The sequence below is a fragment of the Abramis brama genome, assembly GCF_963993115.1.
Source record: "Abramis brama genome assembly, chromosome: 16".
In the NCBI taxonomy this organism is placed as follows: Eukaryota; Metazoa; Chordata; class Actinopteri; order Cypriniformes; family Leuciscidae; genus Abramis; species Abramis brama.
Genome location: NC_139978.1, coordinates 34,160,240 through 34,179,455, shown reverse-complemented (window position 1 = coordinate 34,179,455; position 19,216 = coordinate 34,160,240). Strand labels below are relative to the sequence as shown.

The window sequence follows — 19,216 nt, the reverse complement described above, 5'->3', positions numbered from 1 at the left end:
GGCTTCATGTCACGCCCATAGTTGCCCATAAATAGACCGTGAAACGCCCACAAGTTAATATTCATCGATTGCGAAATCATGGCAAACACAGAGGAAAACCAAGAAACGTAACTTCACTCACGCGCAAGCGTGAAGCACATGATCAGCCATTGTGCGTCATTACGTATTGTGATGGCATCATGGCTTTTTATTACCATCCATTTGATTGCATCTGACAAGCTACAGATGTGTTATGAGGATGAATTGCATAACATGCTAATATTATTGCAGAACATATTTATATCTTTTTGCAAATATGTGTTAAATTGCATTTCTGTTGTAATCTTCGTTTGATTTTGTTTGTTTTACACTGCAGATCGATCAAACGGGTGTTTGTGTAGGCTGTTAATTGTAAGACTTGCTTTGTGAAGTCTTCCTGTTATTTATGAGAGGCAGTATTGGCATTTCTTTTACACAACGATCTACAGTTTCACACACTTTCACGTGTTTCTTCCATTTGCCGACGGTGTCGCCATTTCTCATTTCACCCGTTTTTGTGCGTACGCCTGGGTCAGAGCTTGCGTGAAGGACCGCACATTGTCAAGTTTGCTTTTTATAAATACCAATTATTGCGTAGAGAGCGGCGTACGCCTTCTTTTGTGCGTACGCAACGTTTATAAATGAGGCCCCTGGTTTCATTGACTTCCATAGTATATTGTTTTCCTACTATGGAAGTCAATAGCCGCGTTTCCACCGCAGGAACTTTCCCCAGGAACTAGGAACTTTGGGCTGGTACTCGATGTGTTTACACCGCAGGAACCAGGGTCTAAATGAAGTTCCGGGTAAATATTTCCCCCTCCGATAGTCCCTGCTCACGAGGTAGTACTTTTTCAAAGTTCAGGAACTTTCAGGGGTGGGACTTGTGCGCTGCACAAGCTGATTGGTTGTGTTCACGCTGCATTTTGGTTGGATGACTCCACGCAGCATTTTATTTATTTTTAACCTCCCTTTTGCGGTTCGTGTCGTGGCTTCATGCAGTAAGAGTTGTCTGTCTGCAAATATGGAATTTAATTAAAAAAAACTGGTGGACTGGCGACGAGTTTCAGGCTTTATTAATAGTTAGGGAAAGTTAGGAATTTTTTTTGCCAATCTGCAAAAAAAATTCTTACCAATAGCTTTTTTTACCATGTGTTCCTATAGGTGTCTAGTAACACCTCCCAATTTATCCATGGCCAAATCCTCGGGGAAACGCCTGGAGAGGCAATCAAAGTTGGGTTGCCCAGACGGCCTGTGTAAAAATAATGATTTTTTTTGTGTGTTTTTTTTTCAATATTACCTTTTGAGATGTCTAACTAGGGGTTTTTAGGGGTGCCAAATCTATCCCAGCCATTAGTTTTGAGTAAAAATGACTCCAAGTCCATACAAAAACCACATAAAAATGGTTGCAGCATATTGCGGTTCGTGTCGTGGCTTCATGCAGTAAGAGTTGTCTGTCTGCAAATATGGAATTTAATAAAAAAAACTGGTGGACTGGCGACGAGTTTCAGGCTTTATTAAGGGTATTTGTGGAAGAGCCATCTCCCAGCCATCTCACGAATGTCCGCAATAGCTGATAACATACAAATTTTATATCTAACGTTAGCTTTACGAGCTTACTGAACACGCTTTATCAGTGCTCATCTCTTTTCTGCCACAGCTTTTATTATTAAGTCATTATGTTTACACATTGTCATCTATTGCAAGGCACACCATGTTACAAATTTACTATAACAGGATTGAAATAGCGCTTTGAGGTTAGTAACAAACAACTATTTACAAGACTGTCACTATTTATGATTGATAGACGGGGTTCAGGCTTTTTTTAAGCGTATTTGCGAAAGAGGGAATGTTTGCACGTTCGTCCCAGCATCTCACAATAACTGATAACATACGTTGTCTAATTTTATACGCATACGAGCTTTCTGAACACGCTTTAGTATCAGTGCTCGTCTATTTTGTTTTGTTAATTACCTTGTTAGTAAACCAATACATAACTGCAGCACAGTTTGAATCTCCTCCATACTTATTATAAATGTGGCGCTCAAAACTGATTACTGTACGTCACAGACTGGGAGGAGCAGTTGCGCGCAGTTTACCTTCCCGGTACTTTAGACCGCGGTGTAAACGCAGAAAGCAACCGGTCTGGGGAAAAAAAAGTTCCTGGGTCAAATTGTTCCGGGTAATTTCGGTGGAAACGCGGCTAATGAGACCAGAAACTGTCTGGTTACTGACATTCTTCTAAATATCTTCCTTTCTGTTCAGCAGAAGAAAGAAATTCATACAGGTCTGAAACAACATGAGGGTGAGTAAATGATGACAGAATTTTCATTTTAAAGTGGAGTATTCCTTAAAGACGCTGCGTAAAAAAATCCACCAAGTGCACGACTACAATGGAAAGAGCGGTAGCAGAAGATTAGACTGGCCTTGCGTCACGTGTCTTTACGGGATGTGGGTGAATGCACTCACACATTCCGGAAAATCACTGGCAGTGTGAATGAAGCAAAATCAAACAATCCTGGGACAAATCCCTGGACACATTATCCGTGTATTTTCCGGAATCTCCGTGTGAAAGGGGCTTAAATTACACTCTTAAAGGGATAGTTCACTTTGAAATTAAATTTTGGTATGTTTTAGCTTACCTCAAGGGTATCCAAGATGTAGGTGTCTTTTTTTCCGCAGTAGTTTCAATTTTGATATTTTTAGGTCAAACCGTTCTTGTCTGTCAGTCATATAATGCAGGTCTATGGTCACTGTCTCAAAGAGCATGCACAGAGTCCAAATTAAACAATTCCCCATCGTAAGTACACATTGATGGCCTAAGACATGAAACGAGCGGTTTGTGTGAGAAAACGAACAGTATTTATATCGTTTTTACCTCTTACAGCCACGTCCAAGTGATCTGATCTGACGCGTACGCAGACTGGTGCATAGATATATACACTAGATGTCGCCTTGTCTACGGCAGTTCATTGGAACGAATGTCTTTAAGGCGACATCTAGTGTATATATCTATGCACCAGTCTGCGTACACGTCACACACCAGGATGCGCCCGCGCCCTCAGATCACTTGGACGTGGCTGTAAGAGGTAAAAACGATATAAATACTGTTCGTTTTCTCACACAAACCGTTTCGTGTCTTAGGCCATCAATGTGTACTTACGATGGGGAATTGTTTAATTTGGACGATGGGGAATTGTTTAATTTGGACGATGGGGAATTGTTTAATTTGGACTCTGTGCATGCTCTTTGAGACAGTGACCATAGACCTGCATTATATGACTGACAGACAAGAACGGTTTGACCTAAAAATATCCAAATTGAAACCACTTCGGAAAAAAAGACACCTACATCTTGGATGCCCTTGAGGTAAGCTAAAACATACCAAAATTTAATTTCAAAGTGAACTATCCCTTTAAGCTTTAAGGCTTCCATTTCTTTGCATTTTGCAGTTCAATGTAACTGCAAGTTTTCCTACATTTTGTGCTCAATTTAGGTGTAAATTCCATGAGAGTCTGAAATAGCGCACAAGTTACATCACCAGTAAGTGTTCGGAGATTGCATTTGTCAGCAGTCAACAAAACCTGTAGTAATGGTCGTGACGCTGACGTCATGAGCATGAACTAATGTGATAGCGATCGGTTGAACAGTCACATTAGGAGCTCAAATGCCTCTTCATGGGGAGCGAAATTAAGTTATTCTGGTTTGCCCGGCTGTCCAACTTTCCAAAAAAAAGTAGACCAGTTTAAGCTTCTCCCTAACATATTTTTTCAATTCAACAGTTGAGCGAAAGACACAAGGCTTTCTCTGTATAATGCGGCGAGGTATGTTTGCAATACCAGTAATTGCTGCAGGCTTATATAACAATGGTTTTTCAAGCAGCATTTTAAAGCAGTGAGTCAAATCTTCCTCTGACTCATTTGGTGGACACAAAGAACATGGAGTCCTTCAGTCCTTGAGAATGTGTTTGTTTTAGAAAGTTTTCACTTATCTTCTCCACAGTGACCGAACTCCCCTGAACTGTGTTTATGTAGGTAGACATTCCTCAGCAACAGAAAGTGAATCTTGCCCCACTTGGCCTCTCTGAAACTTTACTGTTGTCACATAGTTTTCCTTTTATCTCTCCAAGAACAGTTTGAACACACAAAATATGTATTGTACATTACAAAGATGTTCATGTAAGAACCAAAAACTAGCTTGCACACTTTTACACACATTAATAAAATGATACAAGTTGTGCATTAACAAGGATTAAAAGGCCTTCTAATTGAATATATATATTAAACTTTGAACTTTTTTGTAAAAGATAACATATAACCACAGAAAATATGCTGTTTTGTCTTTATAATGTACTGGGTTTATGTAGGCTACATCCTGCAGTAACGTCCATGCATTCTCTGCTTCAGATTAGCTGCAGGTGCTACCTGTGTCTCCTCTGATCCTCCGTCGTCCTCTGTGTCACTGCCGCAAACCAGGCTGTGCAAATCTGCAGAGTTACCGTTCCCTCCATCACTCAGCACAGCCCCGAAGAGCAGGGAGCGCATCTAGAATGAGACCCTCAAGTTGTAAATGCAAACATTTTGACCTAAATGTAGCTTGATCATTCGACAAAATTGGTGTTTTGTGTCCCTCAGTTACATACATGTAAAAACAAAACAAATATTAAACCTAGAAAGACTTTTGGTTTGGACACACTTGACTGACTGAATCTTACTGAAACCGTCTGATCTAAATGCTTCTGCTTTTTACCTGAAATTAGTTTTAATTAACTTCTTGACAAGAGAAAAAATAATTCTTGACAAAATTACTATTTTAATTTACCCTATAAAGCCAAATACCTCATGTCTATAAATTATGATCGAAATGATGCTGTAAAAACTGCAGCACATAATCTTCTATATGCCTTCTGTAATCTGATTGTTTATACTCTTTTTACAGAGTAAAAACCTTTTATAATGATTGTAAAAACTTCAGCTTGTGGTTCATGTGTTTTTTTTGCTATGAAATCTTTATATAAGAATAACTTTTACATTGTTAGTAATATTTCAAGATGAGCAACTTAGCAACTTTATCCATACATCATTTTTTTTTTTTTTTTTTTAATCGTGTTAAAATGTGAGTATCAAATATGATCCATCAGGCTTTTGAGGAAGGTTTGTTCATTCATCTCTCAATCATCATTGTATGTATGTTTTGCCTATAAAAAAAAAAATTTGAGCTTTGATCATAAAACTAAGCATTTAAATATCATCTTACTAAGACTTATTATTGGCAGATATAGAGTGATGACTGATATTTATGTGCATTTTATGCAAGTAGTCTGCTATCCTGTTATAAATATCTCACTGATTTACATTAAAAGCATCAGAATTTCAGCAATTGCACCAAATTTCATTTTTTTTTTTCAGTTTGGGAAATTTTTCCCCTCGAGTCTAAGCTCCATATTCTCACTATATGAGCCATAAAAGCTTGATGCATCAAATAGGACACATTATGACAAAACTCTAAATGTAAAAAATAGAATAAAAAAAAAAACATTGATGGGTTGGAGCAGGTTGTGAAGGAAAAAAAATTGTTGGTCACTACATAATTTTCATACTTCCATTTGTGCAACTCAGATTTAACGATTTTGCTAAATATGGAATTAGAATTTAGGCTATTAATCTGATAATGCCACAATGCAATTTATTGTTTGTCTGATAGAAGACTCTAACCTTAAATGTGGCTGGTGTTACTGGTGTAGTCAAGGCCGATTCAGGCACAAAAGTGGGTCTTGGCAGGATCTCTCCAGGTGCATGAAGCTGAATCATCTTCCTCATGTGAAGGGCTGGATTGAACACTTCACTGCCCTGGCTGGAGACCACACGTTCCCCATCAGCAATGCTCACTTCTGCCTCCATGGGGTCTTCACTTGTGGAGACTTCGGCTGTGGAGGTCTTTGGGATTGTAACAGGACAGTCATCCCTAGAACACACAAGTCAAGTCAAGTCACATTTATTTATATAGTGCTTTTTAGTTTGTTGCTGCTGAAAGTATGTTTCAATCATTAAAACATGCCCGTTGTTTGTTTTTCTTTTTCATTGTTTTTGACGTTATTTTTTCATTGAGCATGACGTTAATGTGGTGTAAAGCATATCAAATTGACTCTCTGAAGTTTGTTGATGTTTGTTAAAGCGTAACTCTCGCCAAATTGCAACCTAGGGTCTTTTTGTGAATCTACCTGAGGCAAACCTTCATTTAAAAGCATGATTAGGATGGAAACGCCACTTTTAAGATTGACCGTATTTTCGTTTTCGGTCAAATTGCCTTGTGAATGGGAGTGCATGAGGCACGACTATGATAGCATCAAAATCGCTATTTTTAAAACACTAAGAAGGCTCGACACAACATGAAACTTTGCTCGAAGAATCACCAGAGGCTCTACACATGAACTCCAGCATTGAGAACAGTGTTTGTGTACACAGAGTTTACTAAAAAGAAAGGTTTTGAACAACTCACTGAAGCTGTTGTTGTTTCCGTCCGCCGGCATTTTGTCAGTCAAAAACAGTCGATCTCCGAATGCGAATGAACTGACTCTGAATTTTAGTATTGCTTCTTATATGAGGATCCTTTTTCAAATACAAGGTCAATATTGATTTTCACTATCGACAAAACAACAAATTATCCGTGAATTTATATGGAACTAAGCTTTAGGAGCTTTCCATCTTTAATCTTCTCCCTGTTACGTTGCATTCGGAGATCGACTGTTTTTGACTGACAAAATGCCGAAAACTGACAATTTGACCAAAAACTAAAATACGGTCAATCTTAAAAGTGGCGTTTCCATCCTAATTATGCTTTTAAACTAAAGTTTGCCTCGGGTAGATTCACAAAAAGACCCTAGGTTGCATTTTGGAGAGATTTACGCTTTAACTTGGTTGAATTGCAATACCCAAGAATTTGTATAATAAAACATCTGTAAAACTTTTTTCATGTGTGCCTGTAAGTAAAGAGTTTGCAGCACAGCCTGAGTGATGTAAGTGCTATGGGTAACGAAACACGTGCAGGAATGTGTGAGGGACAGCAGAGGCAACAGAGAGAAGGGGACGAATCACACAGTGACAGTGGGGGAGTGTGTGTGAAGGACAGATGAATGCATGCCTCTGAATATGTGAATTGGGGGGCAGGGCTATACTATGTTCAGATTTGTAAGGCTCACGGGACAAACGTTCCATTGCATGCGAGAGCAACTACAACAACTGTTTCAACTTATTCAGGAAGATCTGTTTATCTACTCCACTATGAGGGCACTGTTTAGTAAAATTATTTAATTTAATCAAAATGAAAATTCTGCCATCTTTTACTTAACCTCATGTTGTTTCCAAACTCGTACGAGTGTCTTTCTCTCTGCTGTCTGCATCCATTCAAATATTTATAGTGTCATTTTGAGCATTCAATTACATAATATGTTAAAGAGTGGCCTTTTGTGGTTCATGGAAGAAATTCATAAATTCATATTCTATTCCTAGGATGAACTGTTCCTTTAAAAATCATCTCCTCGTGATTAGTCCCTTGTTTCTCCTCATTTGTAAATTGCATTAGATTAAAGCATCTACTAAATAAATGTATGTGTTTTTATATCCTCCTGGGACCCAGGAATAGACTTTTGTCCACTGTTGTGGACATTATATTTCAGTGAATTTCTCTGACATCATACATGTCACAACCTGGGTGTCCTGTAAAGAGCACATTCAGGACTTTTCAGAGATACCAAATGTTTGGAGGTTTCACCATGAAAACAACTTCTCCTTGGTCTTTAAAAATGTCTGACATTAATTTAGTGATCAAACGTAAGAAATATGATAATATATATATATGATATATATATCGGACTACTTTTCAAATTGTATTTCATAAACCAACATCTCAGGAAAATGTTATCGGGTTTCAAATAAAATAATTACTTTCTGTTCCAGAACAGGGCATTGATTTCATACATGTCCACTGTAGACTTAAATCATGTTTATCAGGCATTTTGGCAGACACAACAAGTGAATATGGAAATAAATTACGGTATACATCAATATTCCTATGAAATATTAGATATTATTATTAAAATGTTGCCAATTATTACTCCAATTATTACACTTCTTTTTTCATTAAATGTTGCTCCAAGAACACATTAATGTGCAAATTAGATACAGTGTATAGATATATTGCATTGAATGGGAATATTAATTTATGGCCATTTTACCCACATACTGCATAAAGTAAAATGGTGTATCAATTCATTCCGTTATATCTTTCATAACATAGTTGAGAATCATCTTTTTACAAATTTTGGTTAAAAAAAATCCTGAAACCCCAAAATGTATTGGTGATTGAAAAAAAAAATCCCATTGTTTTTGCCTATACACATAATTTCATATCATTTTATTTTTTAAACAACTTAGTCCTGGTGTCCACTACAGAAGACATAGCATAACGTATGAATAAAATATTATTTTTCAAAAATGTTTTTTTACCATTTGTTTCTTATGCTCTAAACAATGTGATGACATGGAAAAAAAAACTAAATTCAAAAAACTTTTTTTTTCTGGGTCTCAGGAGGATATTATTATTATTATTATTTTATAATTATATAATATTTATTTTTAATAAATATTTTTTTTTAGTGTTCAAATAATTAACAATCATTTTCATCCAAACAAGAATCAACATAAATGGCCTTGTTGTTGGATGGTAGACTTTGTCTTTACACTAAACAGCTCTGTTGACATCTAACATATGCAAATAAACCCTTTGCTCTTTTAAAATCAAGAGATAAAAAAAATCAAGACTAGTTATTTATTTTAGCTCTCACTAGCATGAATTATTGCAGATTGGCTGTATAAACAGTCAGCGGTGACGTAGTAGTGCACGCAGGTGACCCAGATGTTTGTTTCTGCTTGAGACTAACACACAGAACCACTGACACTTGATACAAGCACAAACTCTACGAGGAGGCGGGGCAAATTCAGTGACATCACTGCCCAGACTGGAAGAGTTACAGTGATAGATTAGAGAGAGACAGGCCAGCATGTCACAGCTCTAGCTCTGCGTTACCCTATATATGTAAGCCGAGGTAAACTAGAGAACAAAAGCCGTCACTGAACTCGGCTGCTGTCTTGGTGCTTATGGACAAGGCTGTATGTCTCAGTGGTTTTGCATTTGCATTGCACCTAAAAATTTTAATTATAGGAAAGAGACTGTATGAAACAATGTTACGGGGTGGAATATTCTGTCTATTTGGGAGGGCCAGGGTCTTCTTAAAAATAAATGTACATTCTGTTTCAGAATTTAAATCATGCAGGTTTAGAACAACATGAAAGTTAAGTAAATTATTTAAAAAAAAATGTAACTTATGCATGAAATGTTCCTTTAAGAACATCAGTCCATCATGAAAATACAAAGTCTGTTGTGAACGTACAGTACATGCATGTGAATATGAGGGGTTAAAATGAAATACCCAGGTGCAGGTTGAGATGGACTTTCGAGGTTTGGATCCGTTAAGGTGGACAACACAACATGGGCCTCCAGCGTCATGTCTTTTACAGAGAAGGATACAGGCCTGGAAGAGTTCAGAATCATTCAACTAACAGCTATAGTTGTATAGTAGCTAAAAAATATGACTTTATGCTAAATATATGTGGGTTTGGTATTGAAAACAAAATAAAAGACTTACTGTCCAGCAATACCAAACTGACAAGATATTGGTAGACCATAAGACTCAGCAAAGGACAGCAGCCCCTAAAAGCAATTTAATAAATAATTATTTTCATTTTATATATATACATACACACACACACACACACATATATATATATATATATATATATGCACAATACTGAATAATTAAGACCTGCCAAAACAGATTTGTACAGCGTTTTATACACCAGGAACAAACTGATCCGAACACACTGATCCGAACACACTGATCCGAAATGACCCCGTTTAAGACTGCATGAGGAGAAGGTCAGTCATGTGTGTCCAGACCACAGTGTGCTGTCCAGTGCTGTAACTCTTTGTGACAGGTTATCTGGTTCGAATCCAAGCATCTGTCCCACTGCATCAATGACTGACACAAATACACTGTGGCCTGCCAAGAAGTTACGCCACTGACATAGCCAAAGCGCGTACGTGAAAGGGGTCGGTACTATCAGGGCATAATCCAGTGCCACGAGATCTCCCTGGATATCAGGGTCAAAGGTTGAGCTAGAGAATACAAAATTAACTTGTGTTTACATTACAATTCCAAAATCACGTAAGTGATCATCGAGCATGATTTTAGTTTCATGTTTTTTTTTTAAACGTTTCGTATTTTTTAGAAGTGTGTAATCCAACTATTCAACTAATTCTTTTTTTTTTTTTTTTTTTTGAGAAAAGTAATATTGCTGATTACAGTTTTTTCCAATTGCTAACGCACTAAAATGACATTCACAGCACAATTATTTAAACTGACACACAGAGAGCAAAACCTCTTCTCAAGTCTCCAAAAGTCTAAACACATTTTCTGCTTTACACACATTTTGCAATTCAAAATGGCACTTTTTAAACGCACTGAACACGGTTCTCTGCATAAGACACAGCAATCCAACATAAAGTCACATGTTTGCCATTTCAAAACACTGCCATTCAAAATGACACTACATGAGCTGATTGGCCAATACATGTGTGACCTGACCAAACACCTCAATGCTTAAACACTTGTTAATCAATCTTTTTTAGTTTACTGTTTTTTTGTGAGCATATTTTTGTTCAGTCCAGTGTAAATATATCTGCTGTGCATATGTTGCACTGACTTGTTTGGTGAAAAATAAAAAATAAAAATGTTTCAACAGCATGTGTGTGTGTCTCTGCAAATATTTATATTTTAGTATTATGGCAAAGCATACTAAAGATGAGAGTCAGTGCTTTCATTATGCCCAACAGTGTGTAGTTGGTTAGACAGAAATCTGGTAATATGAATGAAGTGTGCGCCATTTCGTGCAAAAGTTTGATTTTGATAATGCTATATGTAGTTTTGGTTGCAGTGCTTCATTTTGCAGGATATATTAGGTATTTTGCAGTTTGGGTGTGTGGTTTTGTGAATTGTGTGAAGTATTTTGATAAAACCAGCCTACTAGTTAGCAAAATTGTGTGTTAGCAATTGGAAAAAACTGTTATGCAGATTACCACAAAATAAATAAAATAGCACACCTGGATGCAAGTAAAGGGGGTCTTATTATGCATCTTTTTTTTTTTTTTTACATGTTCAACTTTCTTTGGTGTGTAATTTGCTGTTTGTGCATGAAAAAGGTCTGCAACGTTACAAAGTCACTCCAAAGTGAGTTATTCTCTATAATAACTGAACTCCCTGAAACGGCTCCATTGTAGTCTTGGGTTTTCTCCAGGGAACGAAAATGTCACAATATTCCTCACACAAAATAAAGGGGCGGGGCTTGGTTGAGTTGCGTTAGTAGTGTGTTGAAACTCGCCATTATGGTAAGGGGCGGGGCTTGATAGAGTTGCGTTAGTAGTGTGTTGAAACTCGCCATTATGGTAAGGGGCGGGACATTTCAGAAACACACTCGAAGTGGTTGACCAATCACAACACACTGATCCAGCCGACCAATCAGAGCACACTGAGCTTTTCGGAAGGAGAAGCTTCATGGAAACTTTAACTAAACAGAGCGTTACTGACAGAGGAGTTGTAACAATGTAAAATATGTGAACATATTCACATTAAAAAAATATTCACCCAAAAACAAAATCAAGACTTTGAAAAAAGGTCATAATAGCTCCCCTTTAAAAGTACATTGGAGTCCGTTCAGTTCACATGCATGACACACTTTCTGTGAACTCGCCTGAGTGAATATGATCACAGCGACTACATTGCAGGACAGAAATAAGCGGCAATAAATACGGAAAGATCCTCATGTACTGATCAGATCACACATCATATAAAACATTCTGGCATGTGGACACTAACACCTCACCTCTACACATATCCTGCGTATTTAAGTGGTAAAACATGTTGTACTGGACACTCACCCTCAGTTCTTTTAGGCAAAAGGTCACGGCTGAATCCTCTCCAACCTGGAAATAGTCAAACTCATCTGGGTGCAGCATCAGCTCGGTGTTCATGCCGTTAATACAACCTGATATCAAACAAACAAGATCTAATTAATGCAGGAACAATGTTTAAACAGGAGCTCTAGTATACATTAAGTCTAAATACATGTAGGTTGCATGCAGTTCTGAATTTATGTAAATTAATTTCCTCTCCAGCAAATATAAATGTAATACTAGCTAACTGAATACCGCCTACTATTTAGATAGTAAGTGAAGCAATGAAAAACACACTGCACATTTACTTTAGTGAGTGTCATCCATAAAATGGCTAATTTCATTTGGTGTCAAAATATTTTAATACTTATATATCTAAACTTAATGTTAATGCTATATACTGCTAGATGGTAGTATACTATTAAAAACACAGCCTTACCAGAGCCCGTCTACGGAGAGCCTGCCCACTCCGAATTGTGTGTACTACACTATTGTACCGAATTTTGGTTGTAGTTCCACCAGAGATCCACTGGGGGCGATCGCCATGAGTGCAAAATGAATGGGAGTCTATGGGGCTAGACGGCTAAATTTGTCTCTTTCATCCGATTGCCGTTGAGAAATCTCAGATTTGATTCTAGGTTTTGCAAGTTCAACATGGGTTATAGGTCGAAAGTTGAATGAACGAGTACTTATGTCCTTTTGATTTCTTACAAGTTGAGTTGTTGTTGCCCATAACATGCTAGCATTCTGCTAATGAACGCTGATTGGTCAGTGAAGGACTGATTACGACCAGAGATACCGCTTGCCTCGAGTGAAAAGAAAGTGCAGAGCGCGAACGCACCAGAGTGACTGAAGGATTGCCGTAAAGCAGTATCTCTGGTCGTACGATGTGTATGACGTCATTGACACTTTAAAAGACTTTTTAAAGCAAATAAGTGACTCTAAAAAATCTAACACCCCGCAATGTGTAATTTCTTTGCATCTCCTTTCGAATACAACATTCAAATTACTAGACAAAAAATTATATCCTGAGAAAAGTGGATTTTGATGTGTATAGCGTCATAGACCTCCATTCATTCTGCACTCGTCCTGTGAGCGCCCTCATATGGAATCAGAGTGGAACTGCAACCAGTTCAGAAGCCGGAAGTGTACTGAGAGTGAAACTTCTCGCCTTATTAGACATTCTCTGGCCTTACCATTTTCTTCCTCATAAAAGGTCTTCAATGCTACTTTATAAGAGGAAATGGAAAGAGTGACCTCTTCTTGTGAAATCGGGAAATGCACCACAATGTCGCCTAAAAGTCTGACACAGAAACAAAAATGGTTTGAAGTCAGCTTATGATTTGTACTATCCTACTAAAAATTTATCATTAACAATTTACAATGAGTTGTAATGTACTTATTAAAGCATTAGCTAACATTAATGAACAGTGAGCAATACATTTGTTACAGTATTGCTAATGTTATGATTGTTAGTTCATGTTAGCTCAGGTGCATTAAATAATACTAACAGATGCAACTTTTGATTTTAGTAGTAGGTCATGTGTGTGTGTGTGTGTGTGTGTGTGTGTGTGTGTGTGTACAACTATCTTTGTGAGGACCAGTTTGAGTTTTAGACCACTGGAGTGAGGACAAAGAGAGTAAAGTGAGGATATTTTGGCCGGTCCTCACTTTCTGAGAGCCTTTAAAGGCTGTTTGAGGGTCAAGACTTGGTTTTATGGATAAGGTTATAATGAGGTTAAGGGTCGGTTTAGGGTCAGGGGTCGGGTTAGGCACTTAGTTGTGATGGGTAAGGTTAGGGTAAGCGGCTAGAGATTGCATTGTGTCAATGAATGTCCTCATAAAGATAAGTGTACAAGAAAGAGTGTGTGTGTGTGTGTGTGTGTGTGTGTGTGTGTGTGTGTGTGTGTGTGTGTGTGTGTGTGTGTGTGTGTGTGTGTGTGAGTGTTTACTTGGACTGGGCCTTCAGGACATTTGGACAGAGGTGAGCTGGGAACACGGCCTGCAAAGCTTCACTTTCCTGATACCCCAAATTATGAGTCTTGGTTATTCCTAAAACACACACAAGTGCCAACATCTTGATTAGAACAAATGTGATAAGTCGTGATGAATTATGCAATATGGAAATGATTTCTAGCATCTCATCATCACAGAAGAGAGTCCAGTTGAAGTGTGCTGACACCCTGTGACTACAACCGCCAACATCAATCTGTTCATCCCTCTGTCAATGCATTACCAGCTTCAATACATATTTCACATGCAAATGAACCAACCGTGTCTGCAGTGAAACTGAAATATCACTCTGCAGTCTGGGATATTGATGGTTATCTCACATCTATCCACACTTCGCTCTCTCCACGCAACACAGCGGAACAGGGGAAGGACGCACTGAAAATTATTTTTTTAAAGCATACAATAACCAGTAAATACTGTGCATGAATAATACAGATGGATATGAGTTACGGCACTGGGTATTTATATCACAGGTTATAATAATGCTTTATTTTAAAACATGTTATTAAATAACATTCCATGTAATCATATGTTGAAAAGACTATTGTGTTGTTTTGTTTTTTTTGCATTTAACAAAAATTATTCAGTAATAATAACATTGACCAAACCTTCAAGACTTAAATGAAACTTATGGTTTTGAGTGTTTAGTACCTTTATGTTTAGTTTACATTTTACAGCATCACAGTCTTTCTGGGTGTCTGGATCTGGAATATACTTCTGGAAGAACAGAGGAGTGAAGTAGAAACAGGCATAAGCCGATTGAGACGAGTTGACTGTCCTTACAGCCAACTATAGATGAGATGAGAGAGAGAGACAGAAAGAGGGAGAATTAGAAATGACAGACAAAATAAATAAGTTAGTAACACTTTTAAAATAAGGTCCCAGCAGTTATCGTCAGTTAATGCATTAACTAACAAAGAGAAATGCATTTGTTATAGTATTTATTAATGTTGTTAAAATTAGTTATTAAAATACAACTGATCATTGTTGGTCATGTTAGCTCAGGTGGTCCATTCAATAATATTAACAGATAGATTAGTAAATGTTTAAATTAACATTAACTAAGATTACTAAGTATTTTCATTGTTAGTTAATGTTAATTAATGCCAACAACTGGAACCTTGTTGTTAAGTGTTACCAATAAGTTTACACACTAAACGATTGTGTCTTAAAACCTAGTGTCTGATGTCTAATGTGTGTGTGTGTGTGTGTGTGTGAGCCTAACGTTACCCCTTCCTCCAGTGGATCCAACCATATTTCTTCACCAATTCTTGACAGAGCATGTACTGCTTTTCCAAATACTAAAAACAGTAACGTTAAACAGGGTTATTTATAAACAAATTAAACGCAGAGAGTGTAGCAGCTAACTTAGATAATATAGAGTAAAAATGTGTCATACCTTTAATGCCATTGCCTTCAATGATACACTTCATTTTATTTTCCTTCGTTCAATAACTTATTTGCCGCAAGAAGATTAGACGCGAAACTACCTATTCTCATTATTCATATAAAGCAAAAAATTCTGACAGGAAACATTGAGAATTTAGAGAATAAAAACTATAAAAAGTTTTGCCTCAGATTTCCTCAGTGCTTGCGAGCGGGAAAGAAGCGAGCGCGCGCCATCTAGTGTCCGACAAACACGCGCGCGCGCGCTACTGATCTCAAGTTTATTTAGGATTTTATTGAGTTTAATAATATAATATAATATAATATACCTGAAACCGTTCAACGGGGAATAAATACTAACCTTTCCACAAGTTACTTAAAATAAATAAACAATAGACCATCAATACTGTATAGAACGGAAAGTAAAGATTCACACGAATAAACCAACATACTACAGATCATACACACATGTATCTCTTGATTAGAAAAAAATATATATACTTATTAGCGTCTTAACAATGTGTGCCATTTTAAAAATGTGTTGTATAAAGCATAGGAACTGTATAGATTGAGAACAACGGCCGACCGGAACGATTAAGTCGTAACACAAAACACTCACATGGTTGTCTGGATGTACATTATGAACATCTCAGCTGCTATAAGTTTCTAAGAGAGTCGTTTACACTATTAAAATACAAAATGTGTTCATATGGAAGCCGACTGATCCTCACTTAGTTTGATCACGTATTTCGTGCTGTCTGACCGTACATTGTCTTATTCTGGGTAAAGAGGTTTTGGCTGTTATGGCTTGTAATGATGAGTGGCAGGTAGCAGGGCGTCGTAAAGGAGCTTCTAGAAGAGGACAACATCCTTCAAACCCAAAACTAGACTTACACCAGGTGTCTGACTGCAAACTGGACAAACAGAAGATGACAAACGCCATGTGAGAGTTTATCTGCCATGTCAAATCCAAGCACTGTTAGACATGTTACCATTATAACACCATGGTATTCTTTTAAATACCTTGGAGTTCCATGTAAATAGGAAAGTACATTAATCTGGTAATCCATCATATTACCATCTGATACCAGTACTTTTTTTATGTTATGCAATTATGTTAAGGTTTGTATTGTCTGCAAGCTCTCTGAAATGTTCTTCTCCTTCACAGGAATGAACTGAGAGGAGAAAACGTCTGGATGGAATGGAGAGGTGATGTCGAACTACTGCAGTACGGGCCATACATTTAAAAATAATATACTATTTTTTAAATAAATTACCACATTCGCATCTCCACCTCCAGATCTCCTGTCCAAGCATCTTCTTTCCAATGCTTCTGGGTCTTCAGATCTGAATGGAGATGCGTCTCTTCAGCACTGTGTGTGTTATGGTTTGGGTAACTTTGCTTCTTGTGTATCTGCCCGATACCAGCTAGCAATGTTGTTACTGCTTCTAGAGACCCTACAGGTATACAATTTTCATTTATATGATATGATTTGTCCAATTAAGCATTGTATTTTTAATGCAATAAAAAAATGTAATGCTTTCTCAGATTCCAGTGGGCAGTTGCAGTGTGTATGATCCGGTGTTTTCTGCGTCGGAGTGTGACGCTCTCAAAGAGCTCGGCTTCACCGTGCTGACTGAAAATGAGGTGCGTCACACATAGTGTCAATATAATTTTGTTCTGCTCTCAAGTTTATAGCATCGTTTTCCTAACAGGAGGGAAAGCGCCCAGTTTATCAACCCACCCTGTTCTACCTGATGCATTGTGGGAAGGCTCTGTACAACAACCTGCTGTGGAGAAACTGGACGCCTCAGACATTGCAAAAAATTATTATAATTGGCAACCGTTTTCATGGCATTCAAGAAAGGTAGGTGCCTAGACTTATAATACACACGTCCTCACTATTTCAGCTCCCAGCAAGCCAGGCTCTTGCCCAACATCAGTGTGAGCATAAATGTTTATAAAAACAAAGGGTGGAGCAGCTCCTTGTTAATGCACATGGTTTTACAATTAAAGGGATACTTCAGCGATTAGCATTAAGCTTTGTATCAGTAGAAACCCGGTGGTATTTTGGAATGAGCGTGCTTCCCTCCTTCATGTCCCAGAGACGAGAGATTTCTGTATTGTGTGTCTGGAAAAAAACCTCAGATGACGCAAAAATCGTCATTTAGCTCATCTGAGCTAAGAGGCGAGAGACTCCAGCCAGTAGGGGGCGCTCGTCCCGCATGTGTTCAACCCGCCCATAGGGGGATCTCACGATAAAACGCCGTCTTTTTAGTTTCGAGTCGACTAGTAGCCTAGCTGTATCATTTCTTCCGACACTGCCCTCTGTAACCGGTAGGCGTGGCTTGGGAGTGTCCTCGTAGGGCAGCGAAGCAAGTGTATTCTGGGAGTTGTTGTCTTTCATCCACATGAGCCAAAAATACATTTTCTGGCTTTTCTCAGTCTAGAAGGCACCAACTTCTAAAATAATTTCACATTTCTACTACATAAATGACCCAATTTAAATACACATTCATCTTTCCAGCGGTGAAATATCCCTTTAAATGTTCAACAAGCACCTATGAGTGTTGCGTTCGGCTGTCCACATACTGCATCTCATATAAATCACTAACTGCAAGACAGGGTTATTATCATTAACTAAAACCATAAAAAACATGCTATGTGTACTTGATATAAAATAAATGTTAATTGAAATAAAATAAAAACTTTATTCCAGCTAATTGTCAAGGTAACATTATTCAGATCTTGATATACTAAAATAACTAAAGCTGAAATTAAAATTAAATAAATCAAACTGAAATGAAAATTTGATAACATTAGTTAATGTATTAACTAACAATGAGCAATACATTTGTTACAGTATTTATTAATCTTTGTTGATAAAAATCCAGCTTTTCATTGTTTGTTCATGTTAGTTTACAAATGTTAACAAATACAACTTTTAATTTCCATAATGTATTAGTAAATGTTGAAATTAACATTAACTAAGATTAATAAATACTGTAGGAAGTATTGTTCATTTTTAGTTCATGTTATCTAAAGTCAACTAATGAAACTTTATTGTAAAGTGTAATCAAACTATTAAATAACACTATAATAATATAAATTATAGAATATAAATAAGCAACTGCTACAAGCTTAGTATTTACTTCTTTATGCTGGTGAAAAGGCAAAATTGTGTGCATGTTTAACCAACCGATGTCTGTTTAATTTTCTTCTTAGGATGCTTCAGAGAGAGTTTGAGAGAGACTACAGCTTCCTTTCAAATGTAACTTTGACTTACAGTACACCTTTACAATTCATGCATTTTTATGAAGAGAGAATTGTCTGATGAAATGTCAATTGAATGTCTTCGTTCTGTTCTTTCGACACTATTAATATCAGAAAAGTGGCCTTGACTCAGCTGTCGTTTTAGGTGACAAGTGCGTGTGACGAGACGCCTCTGCCCTGCGCACCGCGCTTCACGGATGTGTTCAATGACACGGCGCTCATTCAATTCCCTCTGGAAAAGCTGAACAAACTGCCAGAAACCATGTGGATTGAGCCTTCAGAGCCACTGTACCAACACTGCCAAGATCTCGAGATCATCCAGAGAGAGAGAAAGAGCTGAAAACATCACTACTTTAAACATTGCTTATTTTTTGTTACATTTTACTAGTTCGTTTCCAGTTTCTTCTTGTATATACATTTGTTTTTTTATTCAAATAATAAAAATAAGCTTTTTTTTAAGTC

General features: G+C 37.4%; 2 protein-coding genes across 3 annotated transcripts; one reads left to right on the top strand and one right to left on the bottom strand.

The window, feature by feature from the left end:
• Positions 1-3,412: 3,412 nt before the first annotated feature.
• Positions 3,413-15,527, bottom strand: rad9b (RAD9 checkpoint clamp component B; the record flags this gene model as incomplete). The annotated part of the gene is made up of 11 exons (XM_084138453.1): positions 3,413-4,559; positions 5,730-5,979; positions 9,503-9,604; positions 9,719-9,783; positions 12,067-12,173; positions 13,278-13,384; positions 14,034-14,133; positions 14,355-14,469; positions 14,746-14,883; positions 15,325-15,395; positions 15,494-15,527. The coding sequence occupies 11 exons, from the start codon at positions 15,525-15,527 to the stop codon at positions 4,383-4,385; spliced, it is 1,266 nt and encodes a 421-aa protein (XP_083994579.1). The 3' UTR covers positions 3,413-4,382.
• A 545-nt stretch (positions 15,528-16,072) lies between these two features.
• Positions 16,073-19,213, top strand: srrd (SRR1 domain containing). 2 transcript variants are annotated; one of them, XM_084087912.1, is made up of 7 exons: positions 16,073-16,423; positions 16,649-16,689; positions 16,781-16,944; positions 17,030-17,128; positions 17,197-17,348; positions 18,707-18,752; positions 18,900-19,213. In XM_084087912.1, exons 1-7 carry the CDS (start codon positions 16,284-16,286, stop codon positions 19,092-19,094), a joined length of 837 nt encoding a protein of 278 aa, XP_083944038.1. In that variant the 5' UTR covers positions 16,073-16,283; the 3' UTR covers positions 19,095-19,213. The 2 variants fall into 2 exon arrangements, with proteins under 2 accessions (XP_083944038.1, XP_083944039.1); XM_084087913.1 differs by having other exon boundaries at positions 16,281-16,423; positions 16,649-16,708.
• The last annotated feature ends 3 nt before the right edge of the window (positions 19,214-19,216 follow it).